Source organism: Miniopterus natalensis, chromosome 5, assembly GCF_054644295.1.
Source record: "Miniopterus natalensis isolate mMinNat1 chromosome 5, mMinNat1.hap1, whole genome shotgun sequence".
NCBI lineage: Eukaryota > Metazoa > Chordata > Mammalia > Chiroptera > Miniopteridae > Miniopterus > Miniopterus natalensis.
Genome location: NC_142085.1, coordinates 87,311,268 through 87,330,355, shown reverse-complemented (window position 1 = coordinate 87,330,355; position 19,088 = coordinate 87,311,268). Strand labels below are relative to the sequence as shown.

The 19,088-nt window shown below is 52.7% G+C and overlaps 2 protein-coding genes across 3 annotated transcripts in view; one reads left to right on the top strand and one right to left on the bottom strand.

Moving 5' to 3' along the window:
- EZR (ezrin) overlaps positions 1–11,971 on the top strand; it is a 48,924-nt gene extending 36,953 nt beyond the window's left edge. For both annotated transcript variants that reach the window (XM_087817721.1, XM_087817722.1), the window contains 7 exons: positions 2,508–2,604; positions 7,741–7,904; positions 8,207–8,337; positions 8,844–9,004; positions 9,293–9,385; positions 10,671–10,922; positions 11,011–11,971. In XM_087817721.1, the coding sequence (XP_087673847.1) occupies positions 2,508–2,604; positions 7,741–7,904; positions 8,207–8,337; positions 8,844–9,004; positions 9,293–9,385; positions 10,671–10,922; positions 11,011–11,175 (1,063 nt within the window). In that variant the 3' untranslated portion in view covers positions 11,176–11,971. The remainder of the gene's footprint in view (positions 1–2,507; positions 2,605–7,740; positions 7,905–8,206; positions 8,338–8,843; positions 9,005–9,292; positions 9,386–10,670; positions 10,923–11,010) is intronic.
- A 615-nt stretch (positions 11,972–12,586) lies between these two features.
- SYTL3 (synaptotagmin like 3) overlaps positions 12,587–19,088 on the bottom strand; it is a 50,464-nt gene continuing 43,962 nt past the window's right edge. Inside the window, exons 11-15 of the mRNA XM_087817723.1 lie at positions 18,191–18,361; positions 16,426–16,531; positions 15,325–15,430; positions 14,093–14,298; positions 12,587–12,910 (exon numbers count right to left, since the gene is read on the bottom strand). Coding sequence (XP_087673849.1) covers positions 12,801–12,910; positions 14,093–14,298; positions 15,325–15,430; positions 16,426–16,531; positions 18,191–18,361 — 699 coding nt within the window. The 3' untranslated portion in view covers positions 12,587–12,800. The remainder of the gene's footprint in view (positions 12,911–14,092; positions 14,299–15,324; positions 15,431–16,425; positions 16,532–18,190; positions 18,362–19,088) is intronic.

Here is a 19,088-nt window from a genome sequence, read left to right as displayed (position 1 = left end):
AGTTCGCTCCTGTGCCCTTCTGATAGGACCCCATTACTTTCTGAGTACTTCTTTCCTGTTTACTTCAAAATATTCCGGGACTGCCTTGTACCTTCCCTGCTCCAGGCCTGGAGTCAGCTGTTCTTGAAAGAGCCCTGGTCCCTATTATTCAAGAATCTCACTTTTTAAAAAACTGTGTGGCCTCAGCCAGAGCAGGCTCGTAATATCATTCCTTTAGGAATCTTCTCTATGGGTCCTTCTCTGTTCTTGTCCTATGTGTGAACTCTTTAAAAAAAGAGAGAGAGAAAGAAATCCTTGTAGACTCTAATTTTCTAACTATGGTCGGGCACTAAAGGCGGTTCTTAAAGTCAGATGTGAGTCATAACTTTCGCTTTAGCCCTCCCTCGTGCTTTGTGCTGCAGTCGTGCTTGTGAATGGCTGTGAATTGTTCCATGAGCTTCCAGAGTCTTAAAAAGACCAGCCTTCCAGACACCAGAGAGCAGGAGGCTGGGGCCCACAGTGACGGGCCACCCACCCCTTTTAAAAGGACGCCTATCTAGAATGAAGGTGCACGTTTTCTAGGGTCAGAAACTGTGAGAAAAGGTTCTTGCCTCTTTGGAGGGTTGGGGGTTGGAAATCTGACCCTGGGCGTTGACCATGTGGCTGATAACCGAGCAGCAGCCGCTCAGCCCCTCTTTTGTCACCGCTTATGGTCTTGTGCTTCGGAGGACAGTACTCCAGGCGTCACTCATACAGCCTTTGCATGTGCGGACACAGCTGGAAGCCAGTGGCAGGACCAGGTGACATCCTGCGTTCCTGTCCAGTGCTCAGCCTGACCTGGCTTTGTTTGTCATAGCAAGACCTACATTGCCCATCAGTTTTTATTTAAAAACTCTTCTCTACACTGAAAGTTTTTATGGCATCAGGGAAAAGACTGGGTTTTTTTGTTGTCTTTGTTTTAAATCTACCTTTATTGATTTCAGAGAAAGGAGAGGAGAGGGAGAGAGAGAGAGAGAGAAACATCAGTGATGAGAGAGAGTCATTGATCGAGCCCGCAACCCGGGCATGTGCCCTGACCGGGAATCAAACCCCGATCGCCTGGATCCTGGGTCGACGCTCAACCGCTGAGCCACGCCCAGCGGGGCAAGACTGTTTTTGATGGCAGTAGTTTTGAGTGGTGGTTTAGTATCTGTGTTCTTCTAGAATGGTATCCATGGTGACAGATGCTGAAAGTATAGGATGTGATCAGGAGGTAAGTAGAGCAGTGTGGTCTTGAAGTCATGATAAACTCCCCAGGATGCTAATTAAATGCGAGAGTCTCAGCCCATAGTGCACTAGTGACTAAGTGCGACTGTGGGGGCTTTTGTTAGGAGTGTGGTCTAGTGCGGTCCTAGAGCTTGGAGGGTGGTGTGGGAAGGGAAACATGCATCACTAGGAACCAGAAGAGCAGAACCCATGCCAAGCCTTCAGCTCATCAAGAAGATACAACAATTGTGAATGTATATGCGCCCAACACCAGAGCTCCTAATTATATTAAGCAAATCCTAACAGAGCTGAAGGAACAGTAGACAACAGTACAGTGGTAATGGAGACTTCAGCACCCCACTTTCAGCAGTGGATGGGTCGTCCAGACAGAAAATCAACAAGGAAATGAGGGACTTGAACCACAGCAAACCCTTTCCCGTTTCTGTTGGTGAGCCGTGCTCTAGGTATAGCACGTATAGAAGATACAAGACAGGGCCTTAGTCTCGAGAAAGCTCACCTGCTTGGTTCTCAAGGAGCTAAATAACAAGGCGGTGATTTAAAGAGTATGACGAGAGTAGTTTGAGTAGCATAAGAGACTGCAGGCTGAGGGGAAAGACCTGAAGGAGAGAGAGTGAGCTGGCCTGTGGGTACAGGTTGGGCTGGGTGGAGAGTCGGGGAGGCCCTTGCACGCGCCTCCGGGAAACCCTGTGTTGAAAGGGTGGGTGGAGCCAGGAAGCTGGGGCTAGACGAGAGGATGCTAAGTTAAGGACTCTGGGTTTCATCTTGTAGAAACTGGGGTGGGGGTGTTTCTGAAGAGGGAATGATGGACTGAAAGGAACATTAATCGGACAAGCCGACTGGCCGTAGGATTCTGGCACCGAGGAGTTTCATTGGCTGTCGCCACATGAGAGGCAGGATTAGGATGGTGATGTGAGAATAGTTTGCTCTGAGAGGCATTTAAAACAGGATACAAGGATGTGCATAGCTGGAAATTAAAGTTGACATAAGATTACAAGCCAGGGGGACTAGACGCAGTGAAGTGCCTGAAGCTGAGGACGTATGTAAGTGGGAATGGACTGAGTTTCCTAGAGCTTGAGCCCTACAGCCAGCCACCTGACTTACTGAGGACAGGAAGGAACTACTTGGTAATGATGTATGTTATATATTATGGTTCCCGGGTAGCTTTATACTCTTTTTAATTGAACAAAGAAAAATAATAATAGATTTGTAAACCCCTTTTAGCCAGTCTAAGCACATCTAACACCCAACCTTTCTAACCTCAGGTTGACCCCGAAGATTGGCTTCCCGTGGAGTGAGATAAGGAACATCTCTTTCAATGACAAAAAGTTTGTCATTAAGCCCATCGACAAGAAGGCACCTGTAAGTTCATATGGAGTCTACACGGGGGTTACTGTTTTTCATTCCTACAACAAATGTGTTTTTTCAGGATAAATCAGATTTCTCTACCTAGGTGACAAGGAGCCAGTGATACTCAGAATTGTGTGGGTGTGGGTGTATTGAGGGAGTCGCCAGCAGGTTACATTGAGGGTCAAGGACCTCTTGAGACATGCGACTGACCGTGGCAGTGGGAGGTTATTGTGGAGGCCAGGTGTCTGTCAAAAGCTAGCTGACTGTTGCCTGAGTTTTCAGGTGTCTTCATTACTTATGAAGGAAAGAGCCACTCTGAGTAGTTGACCTGTGATGAATGAGAAGCATTTCTGGACTTGTGGTATTTTTGTGATACGGGAAAACCACCCGGCCTCCAAGACTGTGTACCTGGCGTGTGGGGCTCACGCCAGCATCTCTCTGGTGCCGCCTGGAGCACGGGCAGAGATTACTGCAAGCCTCCAGGGCCGGGACCTGGCTTTCAGGGCTGTCCTTACAATTTGCCCCGTGTTAGGAAAAGTCAGGCCTGCACCCAGAGTGCTGCTGGACCTCCTCTGCCTCTCAGGCAGACGTAGGCCTCTGCTCTGCTCCGCTCCGCTCCGACTGCCCACTGCCCCGCAAGTGATCTTTCCACAGGCACCTGCATGTGGGTGCTGGTGTCACAGATGTGGAAGGGAGGCTTCCTGTCCTGGAATTTGGAGAGAACTGACTGTTAAGTAATAGCTGCAAAGACTGGTGCCTTGTGGAAATTCATTTGGTTTTATTATTCTCCTAGTATTTAAAGTGTCAGCCTTTGCTCAGAAAATCTGAGGCACACTGTAGTGTGGTGGAATGGTGGGGAGTTTGTTTTCTAATCAGAAATCTGGTTCTTAAAGAAAAACCACTTGAAATTCTGTTACCCACCTTAGAGTCGGCTCTGAATTTTACCAAAGTTATAGATCAGAAAGGACTGTGTCTTGTGTAATTTCTGTTCCTTAGTTGCAGTGTTAGGCTAAGAGAGGCAGGCACGGGCTGTGCTGCAGGCTGGATGTGGGGAACTCTCCTGGGATGGGCACTGCCTGGCGATGGCTGACCACGCGGGACAGCTTGTGTTACTGTCCCACTGCTCCTCCCTGCGAGGGGTGAGTCCCGAGTGAGTGAAAACCAGAGGATAGTACTTTCTTTTTTATTGAACACACTTCCTGCTGTTAGCACACCCTTGCTCCCGCTCCATGTGCAGCAGCACAGTTACTTAAAATTATAGATTTAATGCAGACTCTCGAGCTCCATGATAGCTGCACCACGACCCGAGGGACACTCTGTACCCATGCACGGGGCAGGAGACTGGGGCAGGTGGGAGAGCAAGGAGTCCCAGGTGGAGTCCCTGGTGGAAGCTGCTCTCAGTGAGATGTTGCTAATTTTTCAGAACCTTTTTTTTTTAATGTAACTGACAGAAGCAGGCATTCTGGACTATACTGTTAAAGAATTAAGTTTTTGTTTGTTTCTTTAATTTAGTGTAAGTTTAGCTTTTGAAAAGCTACAGAGTATTTCCTAGTCATAAAACCCCAAGCAAAGACAGTTTTAGCACATCTGGTTGAGTCAGCCAAGTGCACTCTTAGTATACCGTGCTTCTGTGTGCACTCCTAGTATACAGTGCTTCTGTGTGCACTCCTAGTATACAGTGCTTCTGTGTGCACTCCTAGTATACAGTGCTTCTGTGTGCACTCCTAGTATACAGTGCTTCTGTGTGCACTCCTAGTATACAGTGCTTCTGTGTGCACTCCTAGTATACCGTGCTTCTGTGTGCACTCCTAGTATACAGTGCTTCTGTGTGCACTCCTAGTATACAGTGCTTCTGTGTGCACTCCTAGTATACCGTGCTTCTGTGTGCACTCCTAGTATACAGTGCTTCTGTGTGCACTCCTAGTATACAGTGCTTCTGTGTGCACTCCTAGTATACAGTGCTTCTGTGTGCACTCCTAGTATACAGTGCTTCTGTGTGCACTCCTAGTATACCGTGCTTCTGTGTGCACTCCTAGTATACAGTGCTTCTGTGTGCATGTGCTCTTACTACATACAGTAGTTCCATGTGCACTCTTTCTATAAACTAGTTCCATGTGCACTTTATATGTATTAGTTTTATGTGCACAGCAGTTCTATGTGAAGCCATCACTTAAAGAAAATATGAGAGAGGAACGTGGACTGGTCGCATACTACTGCTGGGCACGGTGCCAGGATGGGTCGTGTGCCCAGCATGAGCAGGATGGGAAGGTGCCACGCATGGTAGAGGCAAGTGAGAACGAGTGAGACAGTCACATGCTCCCTGGCAGTGAACTTAGCAGTGCAGCTGTGACGAAGTCGCAGATCAGGGTATTTGCTGTTCAGAGAAGACATGAGACAAGGGACAGTATGATCACTTTAGGTGGCTGTGACGTGAGGAGCTGGCAAAGGACCGAATGAGCCCCTGGGCCCTCCCACCTCACTGGCCTCCCTCTGTCTTCTACCTGGGGCGGTAGAAAACCAGGTTTCCAAGTTCAAGTTTATCCCTAGAAGAGAGCAAAGGAAACCCCAGAGGCCGAGGTGACCTGCTGAGAGGCAGGGGTTCCTTTTCTCGCCCCACCTGGGCAGTTTCTGCAGCTACTCAAGCGTTGCTCAGGCCTGGCCCCATGACCGGCCTTTCCTCGCAAAGGCTGCGTCTCCTCGCTGCCATGGACATGCCGCAGTCTGGGGCCATGTTTTGACTTTCGTGATGGGACCTTAAGTACCATAAATGTTCAAAGCCTGCCCAGTTTTCCCCAGGAGGCGCTAAGACCTGCTCTCACCTCAAAAAAGTTCCTTTTGTTCCTGTGGCCGCATGGAAAAGGCAGAAGGTGCTCAGGTAGCTAGCTAACGACTTTGAAATGCCTAAGAAATGAAAACTTACATTGATTGTACCCAGCTCTGTGCTCAGCTCCTTTTACCGTGACCTTCTCCCACCCCTGGGCCAGGGAGCCCCGGATGGACCCCAGTGGGAGAGCATCCTAGGAGTTACCCTTGTCTACTCCCTGACCTTTTTAAAGGTTGCTTTTGGATTTGTTCCTTGAACTTTGCTCTGCCTTGAGTTTCCGTGTCTAGGGTGTCTGTTTTCTGCCAGAGTTTGGAAGGCCTGTCCCAGGTCTCATTGGTGTTGTGGTTTTGCATTAGGACATTGGCTGGACACTTGGATTTAGACACTTAATAATTAATATTAACTTCTAAAGTCATAAACAGTCCTTCAAGGGCAGTGTGAGGGATTGCCTCTCTGCAGAGTGGGGACTCCTGGATGCTCGTGTGGGGCTTATCTCTGGGAGACTGGGTGCCACGAGGGGACGCTCCCGGAGTTCCCATCTCTTGATTTTTTAGATTTTTTTTTTTCTAAAGAGGAGTTGGTGCAAATCAGAGATTCTTTGCCAATACCTAGAAGAGGACAGTCCAGACCTATTTGGGTTGTGTGCCTGTCTGTGCGGCCAAAACACAAGGTTGTTTTCTCTTGTGTAATAAGAGACAGGTGGGTAATAAAATTACCTGCTTCTCCCAGCTCTGCAGACACCTCCCTGGGAAACCCGATGACTTAATAACAATGTGTGAAACCCCGAGGAGAGCCCCACCCAGGAAGTCCGTGGGCTCTTGGGTTGGCATTCTCTCTCCCAGCCTTTCTGGAGCAGATGAAAAGACTGAGGAGCTAAATAGGTCCTTGCTGGGCGTGTTGATCAGCCCGCCCAGCACGTCCTGTAGGTCTCGGAGCTGCTGTGGGGCGTGGAGCGCTGTCTTTGTTTCAGCCGCTCTCTCCCTGGTCCAGTGGTCAGAATCCTGATGGGGAAGGCCCATGGTGGAGAGAAAGGAAAAAAGGGAGAGGAAGCAGACAGGCATTTGAACATAACTTTTAGCAAGAGTTTCTAAAGCACATTCCTGTCACTTGTTATTCACAGCGGGAGCAAGGAGCTAGGGAACAAGCCTGTGTCACCCATGTCCTAAACTTTGGTCACTAGTCATGAAGTTCTTGGTAATTGCATTTCTCTTTAAGACCACTTGTCTGTCAGCAGTTTCGTAGGCAGCCAGCAATCTCTGTTTTGTACACCAGCCAACTTCTATTGTGCTGGACAGCATTCTGAGTCCTTATAAACATCATCACGCCTACCCCACTAGGTTGCTGTCACCCCCATTGTGTAGCTGAAGATGCTGAGGCGCAGTGATAAGTGAGTTGCTCAGGGTTGTGGGACTTCGATGTGGCATTGCTGCCTAACCTGTTGGTCAGTCACGTAGCGGGTGTTTATTGAGCACCAGTGAACACTGAGCATTGATTTGGTCCTGGAAATTCAGAGATGAATGAACATGACCCTGCCCTCAAGGTGCTGATTGTCTAGTGGGACAGAGACCAAAACGAGTCAGCAGAGTAGTGCAGTGACACTGTGACTGACATCAGAGTCAAGTGCAGGGGGCACAAAAGCAGTCCTGGTCAACCACGGGAGGAGAGGAGATGGTGCCTTAATGTCGTCCCATAGAAGTGCTGCTGTCCTCCAGTGCATGGCCTTGGACTTGACATTCCAAATAGAGGGGCTGTTTGGGGAGATGCTTCAGGTATGAAAGGGCACAGTTTAGATGAATAGGGGGTAGGTTGGGGCCAGTGTGAGGTGGCCTTCACATGTGCCCAGCCACGTGTTGGACCTGGTCCTGGAGCTAACAGGATGGCATCAAAGGCCAGCAGTCACCTGACCAGTGTGCTAGCAGCAGTGAGAAGCGACAGGTTGAGGCAGTGGAGTTGGGAAGCTCAATAGGAGAACTTGGGGGAGTCCAGGCAAGAACTGGGGCTGGGGCTGTGGTCTGGAGAGGACAGAGGGCTTTAACCTGAAGATCAGGCAGTGCTGGGCCTTGGTGACACTGGGCTTCCCCTAGCTGGGTGACCTTGCTGTGGAGCTTGGCGGTCCAGCTTGCATGACACGCACACTCTCCCTCTGCTCGTTCCAGAACCTACGTTTCTGGTGTCTCATTGTCCTTTGGGGTCAGTGGCTTTGTGTCGAAGCCTCTCTCTGGCCCCCTGCTCTCTGCTCCATGAGTCCTTTCAGAAATGGTGTCTGCGCTTTGTACAGCCAGGTAGAGGCTGGAGCGTGAGTCAGCGCCTGTTCTGTCCCGTAGGACTTTGTGTTCTACGCTCCCCGCCTGCGCATCAACAAGCGGATCCTGCAGCTCTGTATGGGGAACCACGAGCTGTACATGCGCCGCAGGAAGCCCGACACTATCGAGGTGCAGCAGATGAAGGCCCAGGCCCGGGAGGAGAAGCACCAGAAGCAGCTGGAGCGGTGAGCGGGCAGCGGGCACTCGGCCCGGCCTTGGGGCCGGGGCTGGTCCCCATCGGGAATGCCAGTGGGATATACCTTAGTAATCGCGTGGATCGGCGCTCGGAGCTGCCTCGCTGTGGGCTGGGGGTGCAGAGCCCAGGGTGGGAGCGCTCAGGGGAGCTGCGGACAGCAGGTGACCGGGAAGCAGCTGCTCCTGGCGGGCTGGAGGCTGCCGGGCATGTCGCTGGGACTGCTGACTGTTGCAGTGCGTCGCAGTGCACAGTTCTGCGGATCTGAACCCCCCTGTGCCCTCCCTGTAACAGGCAGCAGCTGGAAACCGAAAAGAAGAGGAGAGAGACTGTGGAGAGGGAGAAAGAACAGATGATGCGGGAGAAGGAGGAGCTGATGCTCAGGCTCCAGGACTATGAGCAGAAAACCAAGAAGGCTGAGAAAGGTGGGCCCCGCGCTTCTGGCTGCAGTTTACATGTCCAGACACACACCCACACCCACACCCACACCCACACCCAGGAGGAACAGCCATACAGCTTAGCCCCCAGAGCTAGGATAAAATGGTGGGCAGGCTTGCAAAATCATTCTGTGCTTTATCACCGTCTGTGCAAAATGTTTCCTGGGCGTTATCTTTTACGGTTTCCCTCAGCCCTGGGCGGTGAGAACTGAGTCGTCCCATTTTCCTGAGGCGGGTGTTGAGCTCTAGCGTGTAGGATGGGTGCCCGCGATCACGGGCCGGCGAGCGGGTGCCGGGACGTGGGACGGGCCGCTCAGTTGCGCAGCGGCCGAGCCTCGTGGCGCCTCGTGCGCGCCGCCGTGGACCCTGGGAGCGGGTGGAAGGTCCCGGCGCCCTGAGACCGGCCCACCCGTGACCCCAGCCGGCCCGCGTGGGGAGTTGGGGCCCCCTGCCGGCCGGCGAAGCCCTGAGCAGCTCCGGCCTCTGCCCCGCAGAGCTCTCGGACCAGATCCAGAGGGCCCTGCAGCTGGAGGAGGAGAGGCGGCGCGCGCAGGAGGAGGCCGAGCGCCTGGAAGCCGACCGCGTGGCCGCGCTGCGCGCCAAGGAGGAGCTGGAGCGGCAGACGGTGGATCAGATAAAGAGCCAGGAGCAGCTGGTAGGAGGCCCCGGGTTTCACGATGCTGAATTATGGAGAGGCTGCCCCTGGGGACCGAAAAAGTGACACCTGCCTGACAATGATTTCTGTCTGGGCTGTAAAGTGATCCGCCTGACGGTGTAGAGTGGCGGGTGCGGAGGGCTGTGCAGTGCGGGACCGGGCAGCGCGCCCCCTGGCGGTCGGGGCGGGCACGCGGCGGCTGGCACGCGCGTTTCTGGAGGCCTTTCCTTCACGAGTGGGCCCTGCTGAAAGCGGCCTGCAGGTAAGTTCAGCGCCTCTCCTGCGCAGGCCGCCGAGCTCGCCGAGTACACGGCCAAGATCGCCCTGCTGGAGGAGGCGCGCAGGCGCAAGGAGGACGAGGTGGAGGAGTGGCAGCACCGGGTGAGTGCGGGGGCCGGCGGGGCGGGGCTGGCTGGCTGGCTGGTCCCGGCGAAAGCCATGGTGAGGGTTCGCAGCCGTCGGCGATACTAGTTGTCCTTGGACAGAAATCCCCAGAGGAATGGGCTTGCCCCCGCGCACCAGCGAGCGCATTGTTGGATTAGCAGGGCAACAAAGAACGACTGTTCGCTCCCACCCACTTTGCTCTGGGCAGCCCCCCCCCCCAGGAACCAGCTTCAAGTTGGATTAGGTCGGTGCCCCCAGCAGCCAACCGCAGTGCCCGAAACAAGCCCTCTCCTGACTGCTGGCGCATGCAGTCTGGCACCGGGAGTGATCTGGGCCTGGGAGGTCTGCAGACCCTCCTTCCCTTGTCGAAGATGGGGATTACTACCCAACTTGTAAGGCTGGCCTAAGGACCCTGCAGAGCTTAATAAATTGTAGCTGTGATAGTGAGAGTATGTTCCACTCCGTCCTCCGGAGAGCCTTTCTCCATCTGTGAGCCTTCACGCCCACCTGGAAGCTCCTCCAGGCTTCCCCATCTGCGGCAGCCCCTTAGGGAGACACTGGTGCCTCCCCCTCTCTAGTTTTCACCCCGCCCCATCCCCCAACCCAAGTTGGGTGCAGAAGACGTCAGTCCTTAGGTTTTTGGAGAAAGTGCTTATTATAAAGTATTAAGTGAAAAAAGCTGGTACAAACCAGGTACAGACTAAGCTCATCTGTGGAGTCAGGGTGGTGATGAAGTGGGTGGGAAAGTTTTAAAACACAGAAATTGCTGGAAGGATTAGGGGTAGGAAATTCCTGAGCACGGTGCTGGTGTGCAGCAGGGAGCTCGATAAACTGGCCTCACAGGAAGAGGAACAAAGCCACACACAAGAGCGAGAGCAGCCCTTTCCAGTGGAAGGATAATTTTTTAATTTTTTTCAAAAATATGTACAATGAACATATACTGGGATTATAGACAGAAAAAAAGTTTTTAGAAAAATGTCAAGCCCTGGGCATCAGTTTATTTCTTTGTGCTGTGGGCACGCTTGGTAACTGCTCTGAGGATCCAGAGCCCCATACCCGGAGGAGGTTGGTCACACCTGCAGGGGACACCTGTGATTGGCTATAGTCGCCTCCTCTGGCACGTGTTGCATGCACCTGCCAGGAGAACGGGAGAGGCAGGGACGAGAGAGGGCAAATCCCTACTCCCAAGGAGAATGGGCCCCCTTCATAAAGGTGATTCCGAAGAAAGCGGTCCAAGCACAGGGTTGTGTGTGAGATGTTCTCACCTGTTTGTTTTTCGTAGGCCAAGGAGGCCCAGGATGACCTGGTGAAGACCAAGGAGGAGCTGCACCTGGTGATGACAGCCCCCCCGCCGCCCCCGCCCCCCGTGTATGAGCCGGTGGGCTACCACGTCCGGGAGAACCTGCAGGAGGAGGGCACGGAGTACACGGGCTACAGCGCCGAGCTGTCCAGCGAGGGCATCCTGGACGACCGCAACGAGGAGAAGCGGATCACTGAGGCCGAGAAGAACCTGCGCGTGCAGCAGCAGCTGATGGTGAGGGACGGGGGGGCGGGGGACAGGGCAGCAGGAGGGACGCCCCCCTTACTGAGTGCGGCCTGACCCATGCTTCTCGCTGTTACAGACTCTGTCCAGTGAGCTGTCCCAGGCCAGAGATGAGAACAAGAGGACCCACAACGACATCATCCACAACGAGAACATGAGGCAAGGCCGGGACAAGTACAAGACGCTGCGGCAGATCCGGCAGGGCAACACCAAGCAGCGCATCGACGAGTTCGAGGCCATGTGAGGGCCGGGCCAGGACTGGGCAGGGTGGCGCCTCCAGCCTGGGCTCCGCCGAGGGTCATGAGCAGACACTGAAACTTGTATTTGTAGTTCTCTGAATCTAGACCCTTCCTCGTACTCCGGTTCCTTTACAAAGAGAGTAGCTATTTCAGTGGGAATATTCTGGGGCTGGGACCAGTGGGGGCTTCCCTGGTTTATTTTTCCCATTTGTATCATAGTGCCAAACAGGCCTGATTTTTATTATTATTATTGAATCACTTACTGTCTTATGCTTGGAGCAGGGCTGACTGAATTAAGGAAAGAGATGCCTGTAACGCCTAACTCCATGCTGACGTGTGATACGAGATTCAGTATAATTAAAGAAAACCACACGGTGGCTTCTACTCTGTGCCATACTTTTTTCTGTATTTGAAATTAGCTCGAATTGATTTGTACTTGATTTCTATGAAGGAGGCATCTTTGTATATTTATGTTTTGGGGAGTGAAGACAGGGTCTAGAGCAGTCACACACGTATACACAGTGACTTCCTCTGGCGACCAGGTCCTTCGCTCGCTTGGGATAAACACACAGGACACTCCACTCTTGGATCACCTTTTCTTGTTTTTTGTTTTTTTAAGTTAGAGGGCTACCCTGTTGGACTTACACACCTAATTAATGATCAGCTATAGAGTATAGTATTTATACATAAGCAATAATATGGGTTTGTAACGTTAGCTTAAAAAAGGGAAAGTTTTGTTCTGTATATTTTGTTACCTTTTACAGAATAAAAGAAGTACATATTAAAAATCCTGTAACCATGGCACTTGGTCTGGTATGACGTGAGGGCAATGAGGAAGCCAGTTAACTGCTACAGTCCCATCTCGACTGCACGTTGCAGTTTTCTATCAGAGCTTCTTGCAAAATACACACCCTCTGTTAATTCAGACCCCAGCCGTGAAGGCACCCTCCCGACCCGGGGAGCATCTGTTTCCACAAGAGGAACCTGTTCTGGCCTATTTCCTGTTCGCCACATCCTTGAAAGCCATGGAGACATCGGCTTCTGTGCCGCAGGCTCTGCTCAGTCCTGTCCTTCCTCTTGTGCTCTGCTCTGACCCTTTCCCAGTCAGGGTGCCGTGTGGAGGAACCCCCACCGCAGACGTGAGCGGTGAGGCGCAGCGTGGGTGCCTGCTTGCCGGTCTGTCTGTCCTGCCAGCTACTTCTGGGGCTGGGTGTCCCTCGGGTGGGCCGTAGAGCTCACCCACCCAAAATGGGACTGTGGCCCCTCCTCACCCCTCAGCTCTTCATGGGGTTGGCTGGCCTGCCTCCAGAAATAACTTTTTGCAGTAGAATGGGAAGGATCGGATACCCACCAGGCTCCCTCTCTTTCTTTGAAACACATATAACAAGGCCATAATTTTCACTATTTGATAAGCACTGGGAGGTAACAAACATTTATTGAAATCCGGCTGTTTTCCACATCTCAGAGCACAGATACCCAACCAGAGGCTCCTTTCTGTAACCGGCCGTTCCACAGAGGGGCGTGGGAGGGCGGTCTAGGTGCACACCCGCCGTGGACAGGGAGGGGTCGCCCTCCAGAGCCTTTACCTGCTGCGCGTCCACAGTTCAGCTGGCCCTCGGGCACCTGGGCGTCAGTGCAGGACGAGGGTCATGTCTGTCCATAAATTAGGGCTGGAAAGAACTCGCTGCCATTGCAGCCTTGACTGTGAGCCCACGTCAGCACCACCGGCTGGGTCCCCCTCTGTGATGTGACAAAGGACAAATTAGTAACCAGGGGCCTGCAGACCACCTTGCCACCCCTGTCTCCACTTTTTAAAAAGGAAGCCCAGCCCGGCTGGGCGTGGCTCGGGTTAAGCGTCGACCTAGGATCTAGGCGATCAGGGTTCGATTTCCAGTCAGGGCACATGCCCAGGTTGCGGGCTCGAACAATGACTCTCATCATTGATGTTTCTATCTCTCTCTCTCCCTCTCCTTTCCTCTCTGAAATCAATAAAGATATGTTTTTTAAAATAAATAAAAAGGCCCCCAAAAATAATAGTAATAAATAAAAAGGACCAGCAAGGACAGTATAATTTTTCACCTTGATTTAAGACCACATTAAAATACCAACCACTGGTGAGTGAGAGAGAAACCCCACCCTTGACCCTCAACAAAACATGTTCAGGATGAGCCACCCTCGGGCATCCTCCCAGGGACTTGAGGCCTCTGTGGAGACTGAGGAGGGGACAGGCTGGGTGGGCTGGTTCTCCCAGGAGGGCTGACTGCAGCCTTAAGGCACTACAGTGTCTGGAGGCTGGGTTTGCTCAAGAAAAAGTTCCTTCTAAGGAGGCTTGCTGTGGACAATATTTCTTCACAAATTGTGAGTCCCGTTTATCTCCATGGTCCCCGGTTGACCTTGGAGATGTGCGCAGGTATCTCCGTCAGAGTTTGGGAGGCACTGCTGGCAACCAGCAAGAGGGCTGGGGCACTCAAGCCCTGACAAAGGACTGTCCCCTTCAGAATGTCAGAGGCACCCCCCGCTGAGCAACACAAAAGCATCGCCCCTCTGCCCGCGCTTAATGAAGTACTTTCTGAACTGCCAGTTGTGTGGGTTAAGATACTTATCCTTTAAGAAAATAATCCTTTTACAAACGACGCCAGGAACAAAAGCAAACGCTGTACCCAGCCCACTTCGAGATCTGTAAGTTTTGTTTCTGTAGCAGATCCTAAATCTGATTTAAATTGTTGGAATACTTGGCTGTATTATTGCTCCATTGTTTAGTAAGAGCTGGACTCAGTGCTCTCCATTATGGCAGGTTAGGCAACGTCAAAGCCAGTGGAATCGCCTGCCGTCGTGGAGACACGATTTTTCTTTTAATGGTATTCACGTGAGAGTCTGATCAGCCATACACTGGGGCCCATTAAATGTCTCAGACAGACTTACGGCAACCGAGCTTGGCCTCTCCCAGCAGGTGGTCGTTCATGCTGAAGAGGGCCTGGTCCCAGACGGTCAGTTGTAGGCAGGACTCCCTCAGCTGGGCAGGGGTGACACCGTTGAAAACAAAGGGGTGCTTCCACTGGGGACACGCTTGCTTCTTCTGGACTGGGGTCTTCAGCCTCAGTTTCCGCTTGTCTGGCAGAGTGAGACAGCTGCAGAAGGAAAACAGATACCCTGTGATGCCAGCCCTCCAATGGCCCCCTTGCCCTCTTGGCACTTGCTTCTCAGTGAGATATTAGTGCTAAGAGAAGGGCTTTGTTGAGCAGAAAATGAAAACTAAACAATGAAAGGAGAATCACAGGATTGGCGAAGCGACCTCCGGGTGGGATATTCTGAGTTTGGAGTTGAATCCTGCACCGGGCGCTGGGGGTGACTGGGACTCGGGCCATGTGGTCCTCGCCTCCACCCCTCCTCGGTGTCCCACCACCAGGCCACAGCACACTCAGAGCTGCCAGCAGGGCCCAGCACGCTGCACACGTTACTCATTCTAACCCTGTCCTCAGTGGGTTCAGAAGGGCCAAGTCATTCGCCCGAGGCCCTACGGGCAAACACCAGGGTCAGGCAGACGGGCTGTCTCGACGAGGACGCCACCCTTTCTCCATAGTGGTGCTGACGGGATTTAGCGATTCTACATGGCAGTGGCGTGTGTCCTGGCCGTGTGGCTCAGGCGGTTGAGTGTATCCCACCGAAAGGTCATCGGTTCAATTCCTATTTAGGGCACGTGCCCAGGTTGCGGGCTCGACCCCCAGTAGGAGGCCGCCATCCACGTTTCTCTCCCTCTCAATTTAAAAAAAAATGGTGTTTGCTTTACTTTTGAAAACACACCTGTAACGAATAAAAATGAGACTGAAATCTGCTGAGTCACCATCTTACTGTTAATATAGGGGGATGTGAAGCTGACAAAACCTTTGCATGTTCCCTCTCAGTCAGTAAATGTTGACACTGTTACAGGACCAATGGGATCCAGGTTTCAAGTGAAAACGTGGTTCCAGATCTAGCCTCAGCATGAATTCCTGGAGATCAGAGTCTTGAAAACGACCTAGGTTGGATTTTCGTAGGAAAGGTAAAATACAAGTTTAAAATGCCTTACACTTTCTGGTGTTTTCTACAGTTCCTGGGGCCATGCCGTATGTTTAACAGACTACTGTAAGTAATACTTGATTAAATCTAATACCTACCCCGTAACAAATGAGTTCAGGGTACCATCTGACCGCACACGTAAATTTTTAGCTTCCAGCACCACCAGACAGAGTTGACCGTCACATGATGTCTCATCTCCTGCTCCTGGAAGAAAAGCCAGCATTGGCTGTCAACCCCACAGCAGGCAATGCCACTCCTCCCCTCAAAACTGACAGCTCCGCAGGAAGATGTGTGACAGCCCTCAGACCCCAAGAGCGCAGCTAGGAAGGGCACAGCCAGTGCAGCGGCCCTGCTGGCCCTGCTCCCACACTCGTCCCACCGAATGGTCTGCGCGACGGGGGCTGGAGGGACAGCCCAAATCCTGGGGCAACACCTGCAGGGGCCGAGACTAACCCAGGGAGGGGAAGGATGCGGGTTTTAGTGTAGTGGGAGCCAGCGGCTTGGGGAAGGGGGGGTCCCAAGGCTTCTGTTCTAGGGGCCTGGAGATGATCATAGGGTGCTGGCTGCTGGTCTGCTGGTCCAGCGAGCTCTCCTAGTCAAACAGGAAATCACTAAAATACATTGTGGAATTGCACGCGCGCCGTGTCCACCCCCCACCTCGTCTGTCCGTATGGCACGCTATTGAAGGCACAGTAGTTAAATCTGCGTGTCCCTCAAGGACCTGTCCTTGACCGGTTCTCTTGCTGGGCAGCAGCTGCTCACGTGACGGGGAGCCTGGGCTGCTGGCTCGGAGCCTCGCAGGCCCTGGTGTCCCCCACAGACCCAGGCTCCCAACCATACGCAGGAAGTCAGCCTTCAAGAGGGGCCCCAGTGGGGCTGTCTTCACCAGGGCGACCCTCCAAGCCAGCCCCTGGGAGGAAGCCTCAGGGCTGGCGTCCTAGGAGGCTTGTAAAGCCGGCATCAGACGCCTGGCCTGTTTGGGGTCACTCCATTCCCTTCCAAGCTAAGGGTTCCAGGGAGCCCGTTTCCCAGGCTGGGTGCCACGGCGCGTGGTGAGCACTGTGGGAGCTTGTGGGATCGGGGGTCGCGGACAGGAAAGGTGAAGAAACACTGGCCCACCTCTCAGCCTGCTGGCAGCTCCAGGCTTTGGGGACAGTGACAGTGACAGTGGAACATTCATGGGGCTGGAGGCCACCTACCTTCCTGAGCTTCCTGGAGCCGTCTGGGCCCTGCAGGGAGCACCAGTTTGGCCTGGACTATAAGTTCTCCATGAGTCGGAAGAGTGCTGTCTTCATGCTTCTCTGCCTGCGGGCAAAAGGCAGAGCTCAGAGGCCAGAGTGCCAGGCCCCAGGACCTCTTGGGCTCCTCTGGTTGCCTCAGCTCTGTCCATAAATGCCTCCTCCCCTCATCCACCTCACCCCTGCAAAGCCTGGGAGAGAGAGCCTTAGGGTGGAGTGGACAGGCTGTGGCATGACTGCTCTGCCTTCCATTTGTGGTGACCTTGCTCCCACCCTCACCACCCTCACCACCCTCACTGTGGGAGAAACCGCTCAGCCACCCAGCTACCAGCAGATGACCAGTCTGGGTGGCAGCCTCTCTTGTCTGGAATACGGGATCCTTGGAGGAGAAGACAGGCAGGGCCCCCCAAGTACAGGATCCTATGGGGAGACCTCATCTGGCAGGAGAAATCAGGAAAGCCTTCCTGGAAGAGGTGGGACATAAGCGGAGTCTTGGGCAGACCTTGGACAAGAGAAAGCATTCCAAGTGGCTATTCTGAGTGTGGACCAAGGCTCTGAGAAGAGAAAGCGCCAGGCACCAGGGGCTGTGCAGACCACACAGAGCGAAGAGCACAGGAGAGGGGGAGGGGATGGCTCCCAGGCTGGGCACCCTCAGCTTGGCTCTGCAATAACCAGAGCCGTTTCTAAGCAGAAGCATTGTGACTGATCGCCTCTCTGGCTTCAGAGAGGAAAAGAGGTGAAATGGTGGGACCTGGTCTCGGCCTGTGGGACCTTCAGTGGAGGGGCTGGCACCTCCTGTTGTCATTTCTGAGGAGATAATGGAGCCCATATTTTCTCCCCCTTGCCTATCTCATGTGTACTCTCCCAGTCTTGGATCCTGGCACAGAAATGTGCAGCTCAGCCACCCAAGAGATGTTGACCTTTCCCCGCCTCTCTTCCTCCCTGCACATCGGCTCCTCCTGACCTGTCCTGTCCTACCCTCAGCTGGACACGAAGTCCCTGCTGGTCAGGGCAGCCTCTGCCCGCCTGGCAGCATGTGGTCCAGTCATTCTCACCTACTGTTCTGGGTGTGCCCAGGGTGGGGAGTTTAGGAACAATACCCTACAGCCCAAATGGCTGAGGTGTGGACTTTGACCAGAGCCTTGAGAAGGCCGAGGCCACCTCAGCTGACGCCGAGTGACCCTGAATTTGGGGGAAGGGTGCAGACCAGCAAGGCTGTCACAGGAGGGTTTAACACCCGGCCTGGTCCAGGATGGCACCGGGGCTACACTGAGGATCTGGCTATTCAGGTCCTTAAAACAAACCTGAGCAGCTGAAGTCTCTCAGCCGAGCCCCACCAGGAGAGTCTGACGCTAAATCTTTTCTCCCTGGGAAGTTCCTATTTTAAAACTGGCAAGTGCCCTGCTGGTGTGGCTCAGGGTTGAGCGTTGACCCATGAACCAGGAGGTCACAGTTTGATTCTCAATCAGGGCTCATGCAGGAGGCAGCCGATCAATGATTCTCTCTCATCACTGATGTTTCTCTCTCTCTCCCCCTCTCCTTTCCTCTCCCTGAAATCAATAAAAACATATTTAAATTTAAAAAAATAAAATAAAAAGAAGCCTGGCAAGTACGCACAACTGTCTTGTGTCCAAGGCTTCCCAGGTAGGGTTTCTCTCCTCAAACCCCTTTGAAAAGTTCTCACGGTAAGAGTGGGGCCGCCGCCCAGTCCCAAACCAGACATCACCTTGGCCCACAGCGGATGCCAGCGGAACGACTGCGCTGCACTGTCCTCAAAGTCCCACGTGGCCAGAGGAATGATCACTTCTCCGAGAAACACCCTCCGGGCGAGCGTGCCCAGGTGCCACACAGACACCTGCAGCCGCCGGGTCACCAGCTGGGCAGGCTCCACCTGGTACTGCAAAGGTGGGACAGAGACATCAGCCAGGCTCCCAGGCTGCAGGGGGCTCCCGCCTGCAGCTGAGTGGAAGGTGTCCCGAGGGGTAAGCGCTCTGCTTAGGAAATCCTGACCGTCAATTTCTGGAGCCTCAACCATCACATGCACTTTTCTTAAAACTGGCGGAAGACAGTTCCTATACCCAAATCTGACGCCTGCCCCAGGTTGTATGACCAACCCCCCCCCCCAGTGTGCTAAACAGATAGTAATTCGAAATACTGATGTCTGCAAAACTCTTAATATTCGCTCAGCTTGTCCACCTTCCCATCTGTTCTGTCTTACACAGTTCTGTAAAGACTCTGTCTGGATGCTCTGAATTTAGAATAGATTAGGGACACCGATTCTTTTAAATATCTCCAGGAAGTTTTCCATGATCACCAAAATATTCATAATATACTGGATAAAGCCAATGCATAAAATGTTAGGTGAGTTTTTGGGATTCTGAGTGCATTTTAAATAAGTTAAACTTTAAAAATCAAATTATATAATTAAATACTTATCTAAAATGTAGTCCACCCACAATTTTATCCCATTTCATAAAATGTAAAATATGTATCTGTTTAGCACAAAATACCTTCATGAAACTTACGAGCAATTTTAGATGTCAACTTTAAATGTGTGCGGGGGCACAGAGCTTTTCAAACTCCTTTTAGCAGGTCTATGAGCAAAACCATCTGAGGACCAGTGT